At 34.6% G+C, this 6,000-nt stretch overlaps 1 protein-coding gene across 2 annotated transcripts in view; it reads right to left on the reverse strand.

Annotated features, from left to right (window-relative positions):
- LOC136829394 (lachesin-like) overlaps positions 1-6,000 on the reverse strand; it is a 161,830-nt gene that overhangs the window by 41,116 nt on the left and 114,714 nt on the right. The window contains exons 2-3 of one of the 2 annotated variants that reach the window (XM_067087887.1): positions 1,796-1,972; positions 469-542 (exon numbers count right to left, since the gene is read on the reverse strand). In XM_067087887.1, the coding sequence (XP_066943988.1) occupies positions 469-542; positions 1,796-1,972 (251 nt within the window). Of the gene's footprint in view, positions 1-468; positions 578-1,795; positions 1,973-6,000 lie in introns of those variants that run through there. The other variant, XM_067087888.1, reaches the window with a different exon arrangement.

Consider the following 6,000-nt stretch of genomic DNA (forward strand, 5'->3'; position numbering starts at 1 on the left):
GCTTTTATCGATAGATAAGACTAAAAATGTTCAAAAAAGAGAACAAAACGTGTATATATGTGAGTATATGTAGTCACAGAAAGCACTGCAAGACTGGGAAACGATGCAAATTTGGAACACACGAAAAGAGAAGAAATTAAACACCAACTATTTTATATGAAATTTATGTAAGACAGTGGAACAATAACTAATAAACTCATTCATTCACCCTAATGCAAAAACAAAAGAAGTATCCTTCCTGGAATTTAAACATACATACTTAGGCAATGCTGTTTAAGAACACCTAATTGGAAGGTTTCAACCTACTGAATAACAGAAATCACAAAGAAAAAAAAATTATTTGCATTAGAGTGACACTGAATTCCAAAAAGGTTCCAACTAGAATGGCATCTGCCTTAGTAATCCTTCAATGACTTCAAGGTAAAAAGATGTTGTATGAAAGCAAATGTTACTTTCTGATCTACTTACAACGATGTCGCCGACAAACAGCATCCGGTGACCACCGTCGTTCAATATGTGCCTGAACATCATCACCTGGTTACCTGTGCAAGCGAAGATATTTCGATAATTATTCTCCTGAGGTCAGACAAACGGTCTAATGCAACAGGCAAGAATTTTCCTATTCTTTTTTTTTTTATTGATACCAAGACCCTTTCGGTTTCCATATCAGTTATATCATATAATAGCATATGATAATGTTTCCTGTTTCGGCTGCTAATGAGTTTAATTATAAAGAAAATGCAAATTTAATGTTTACGTTCAGATTCACGTACTGTGGGTCTTTCATATATTTGTAAATATGTATTCGTATACAAGACAGATAAGCAAATTTATAAGCTTATGTTACATGAAGTTTCGTATTTGCATTTGCGGTAATAAGTTTCTATACTAGAATTAAAATGGGATAAAACCTTACATTCGTAATTCATTTTCGCTATCAATTACTGCAGACATATATGAAGAATTCAATATCTTTCATCTGAAAAAAATGATGTGTTAAGAAATTATGAAGCATTAAAATAAAATTACCATATTTTAATCTCCCTGATACTCGAATAATGATAAACGGGTATTTAAAATGTAAGAGCATCTACTAAGATCATGTTCTCCGGGGATTCCAAGGTAAAAATTCTAAAACGTTTACAAACATTAACTTGTAATATAGACTATTCTAAAGTCATTATATGGCTCTTGATGGTCCCATTAAGATGCATTTACGGCTTTTATTACTTTTTACTTTTAAAGTTCTAGGGGTTATTTTCCTAATTGGTCTCATAGTATAATACCAGAGTGAAGAAACAGCAATAACTGTATCTAAGACGCAACAAGCGCGCAGACGCACAAACACACACACACACACACACACACACACACACATATATATATATATATATATATATATATATATATATATATATATATATATATATATATATATATATATATATATATATATATATATATATATATACACATATATATGCCATAGCATGTTTGTGTACAAATATTCACTAACCCAAAAGAGGTAATCTTCCAATCCACAATAATTCATCGTTTGCGACCATGCAATTATTTCATATGTTAAATTTTATATTCTGCTAATATGATCGGCACTGCTATCATGAATAGTGGATAAATTCTACACTAAACTCCACTTACTGCCATCATTACGGCAAGTGATTATTTCTAATGCTACTATTATGACAATGGTAATAGTAATAATAATTACAACAATTTTGTTGCATCAATTATTATTATTGTTATTATATTATATTATTACTATTATTATTATTACCGATTATTGTCCACATTGTCCCACAAGGGAAGGTGATGTCCTCGCCCTCTTTGACCGAAAAGTGCTGGGCCTCAGCAGTGAAGGAGGGCATGACGAGATCTGCAGGGTACTCTTCGTCGTACTCTCCGCCTTCATAGTTCTCATAATCGTAGCCGTCATAATCCTGCTGGCCATACGCTGAAAAGAGAAAGAGCATATTTAGAACTTACTTATTTTGAGCTGATGATCGGAATGTTTACTTGATACATAGCACACACACATGTATATATATAATTTATACTCACACACACACAAATACACACACACACACACACACACACACACACACACACACACATATATATAAATATATATATATATATATATATATATATATATATATATATATATATATATATATTAGCAGATGCTTCCTATCGCTCGCATCTGCTAGTTTCCATATCCGTACCATACCCATACCCATATCTGTATCATACTTGTACCCACATCCATACCATACCCATACCACCTGTACCATATATCTGTACAATACCCATACCCATATCTGTACCACACCCATACCGATACTAATACCCATATCTGTACCATACCCATACCCATATCTGTATCATACCTGTACCCATACCATACCCATACCCACACCAATATCCGTACCATACCCATGCCCATACTAAACCCATACCCATAGCATTCCATACCTATATCCATACCCAGATCCATATCATACCATTCCAATACCCATATCTGTACCATACCCATACCCATAGCAATATCTGTACCATACCCATGTCCACAGCTAAACTAACCCTACTAATAACAGTCAGCAAAAGTCTACGGGTAGTACCAGCCCTGTTTACCTTCCATTGTGCAAACAAACAAACAAACGTTTCAGAATTTTAGTATTATATGGGGACTTCCGGATTGGCGTGGGATGTCAGAAACATGTCCTGTCTCGGCACTCCAAATCGAAAGGTAGTCCTCATTCGGGAATTCCTAAGAGGGTTTTTTTCATTTCAAGTGTAAGTAATATTTGTTTATAATATATATGTAATGAAAACTATATTGCTAAGCAATTACTCACAAATTTACGTAATATTCTTTTATCTGCTTTGTTGAAAAACATTATCCCAATTAGACCTCCATTCTTGAACAATACTAAAGAATAGTTTTATGGAGAATAAATTGGAGACGAAAGGCTTCGAAGACCCTGGAGATTGTCTTGAAGCCTTCGGAAGCCCCAGAAGCCTCCGGAATTCCCAGAAGCCCCTGTACACACAAACAGAGGCAGAAAGGCAGCCAAGGAAATTAATATAATAGATTCTTGAAGACGTCTTCACAATCCAGGATCCTTTGAAGCAGTCCTCAGCTCATGAAGCATTCCTGGAGAAACGCCCATTGGATTATAACGTCTTCTTAAATTTTTAAAGACTCCAGGATTCTGTGAAGTCTTTCAAGAGGCTTCTGGGAATCCTGAAGACTTCCGTCTCTGATTTCTTCTCCATAAAACTCTGTTCTTTAGTGCTGTGCAAGAACGGGGGAAGCCCATGTTCTTGGAGATGAAAGGCTTGAAGACGTCTCCACAACTACAGGATCCTCTGAAGCAGTCTTCAGCTCCTGAAGCACTCCTGAGAAATGCCCACTGGATTATAACGTCTTCTTAAGCTCTTAATGATGCAAGGATCCTGAGAAGCCGTCTTCGGCTCCTAAATGGATCCAGAATCTGTCTTTGGAATCATTTCTTCCACTTCCTGAAGAAACACCCATTATAACGTCTTCTTAAATCTTAAAGACTCCAGGCTCCCGGAGCCTCCGAACACACACAGACACAGACAGGCAGCCAGACACACACACACACACACACACGGAAAGGCAGCCATATAAATTTATATATATATATATATATATATATATATATATATATATATATATATACATTATTTATATAAATTTCCCTTGACGCTGTACTCATAACCTTGGCTGATCTGTCCAGTTTATCAAACTTATTCTAACCTTTGTGTTTGTATGTAGTATACTTGTATTATTGATTTGTTTATTATATGGGGTGAATGATTCATTTTCCTCTTTTCATAATTCGGTCTCTCTCTCTCTATACATGCTCAACAATGTTCGTCTGGTTTTGGATGCAGTTTTTTTTTTTAATCTCATTCTTTCCCACTGCATATTTGGAAAGTCGGCGGTTACAGTCCTCTAAATTCCACGGATTCACTATTATACTGAAATTTCGACTGCGATAACAATCACCTTGCAAGTTGTAATGCATCGCACCAAATTCCCCTTGAAAAAATGAGAAGTTACAATGCAGGCAATTTTGTAATTTGGAGCGTCCATTCTGGAGGAATTGTCAGACATACATGCAAAGTCGCAAAGTTCCTTTTAAAAAAAATTGTATAACCAAAACTGCATGCATCTACCCTTGAAATTTGAAATTTCCAGCACAACCAATAACTCCTTCCAATAAGCTAATAAAAAACTACCTAATAAAGCTCGGAAAATTACCTCTTAACCAAGGTCCATTATAGGCTTTTCCACTAGCTATTCTTTGTAAGTGTTTCATCAATTTTCTTATGCGCGGGGCATGATTAATAGCTTTTACCTTTCGCCTCTCTTTTCGCCCCTTTTTTTATATCACTTCTGGCCAAAGAGCTCGGTGTCAACGGGGACTTTCTTTTTTTCAGGTGAATTGAATAATGAAGGGTAACAATTAAAATGTAACGTCGAAACATTATATATATATATTTTATATATATAACAGAAAAGTATATGTCTGGTGTGTGTGTGTGTGTGTGTGTGTGTGTGTGTGTGCGCGCGCGCGAGTGCATGCGTTCTGTATTTGAAATTGCATGTGCGCAAGATTAATTTGTGTGCATGTACACATATATATATATATATGCATACACAACACACATATATATGTATATATATATAATCATATATATTATGTATATACATATACATACAGGGTATACACAGACACACACATTATATATATATATATATATATATATATATATATATATATATATATATATATATATATATATATATATATATATATATATATATATATATATATATATATTTATATATTCAACTTCAAAACCTTTTTACCGTAGCAGTGAACAGAATCGCCCCTTTGTTTTACCATTCATTTTTTTAATCGATTTAATCATTCACTTTAATTCACTTATTTAACATATCCAATTCAGACTGCCGATTAGAAATTTATCCGAAAATGAACTACGAAATTCGAACTGAATATTTCAGAGGTATTTTGTATTGAAATTCGCTAATGGAACAAAAACATTAATATAGGTTTAATTAAAATTTTGTCCTCTCTTGATTATCTCGCCGGGACTCGTATTACAAATTCTCAAAGTACTTTTTGAATGTAATGAACTCTGACAAGTCAATTAACTGCTAGGTATCTTTGCAATGGTAATTTCTCTCTCTCTCTCTCTCTCTCTCTCTCTCTCTCTCTCTCACTTTGTGCAGAATCCATCTCTTTCATAAACATAAATACTTTTTTTTCTCTCTCTCTCTGTCTTTCACTTTGTGCGAAACCCACCTCTTTCATAAACATAACTACTTTTATTCTCTCTCTCTCTCTCTCTCTCTCTCTCTCTCTCTCTCTCTCTCTCTCTCTCTCTCTCTTTTGTGCAAAGCCCACCTCTTTCATAAATATAACTACTTTTTTTTCTCTCTCTCTCACTTTGTAAAACCCATCTCTTCCATAAACATAAATACTTTTATTCTCTCTCTCTCTTTGAGCAAAACCCATCTCTTTCATAAACATAACTACTTTTATTCCCCCCCCCTTTCTCTCTTCACTTTGTGCGAAACCCATCTCTTTCATAAACATAACTACTTTTACTCTCTCTCTCTCTCTTTGTGCGAGCCCACCTCTTTCGTAAACATAACTACTTTTTGTTAAGATAACTGTAGCTTATGCAGCCAAATCTATTCGCAGTTTATACTACTTGCAGGTAACAAATCATGAAGAAGCAGATTAAAGTCGTGATTACATATTGCACGCTGAGATAAGAGGTTCTGGACAGAGTGTACGTATTTCAGTTTCATTCTTATTTTCTTCGTTACTTTATGTGCATAAGCGGACACTGGGCTTAAAGGGCCATTGCTTTGAAACGCTGAGCATCAAGCTGCATTACAAAACAAAGAGAAATCTT

The sequence above is a fragment of the Macrobrachium rosenbergii genome, chromosome 44 (assembly GCF_040412425.1).
Source record: "Macrobrachium rosenbergii isolate ZJJX-2024 chromosome 44, ASM4041242v1, whole genome shotgun sequence".
Classification (NCBI taxonomy): domain Eukaryota; kingdom Metazoa; phylum Arthropoda; class Malacostraca; order Decapoda; family Palaemonidae; genus Macrobrachium; species Macrobrachium rosenbergii.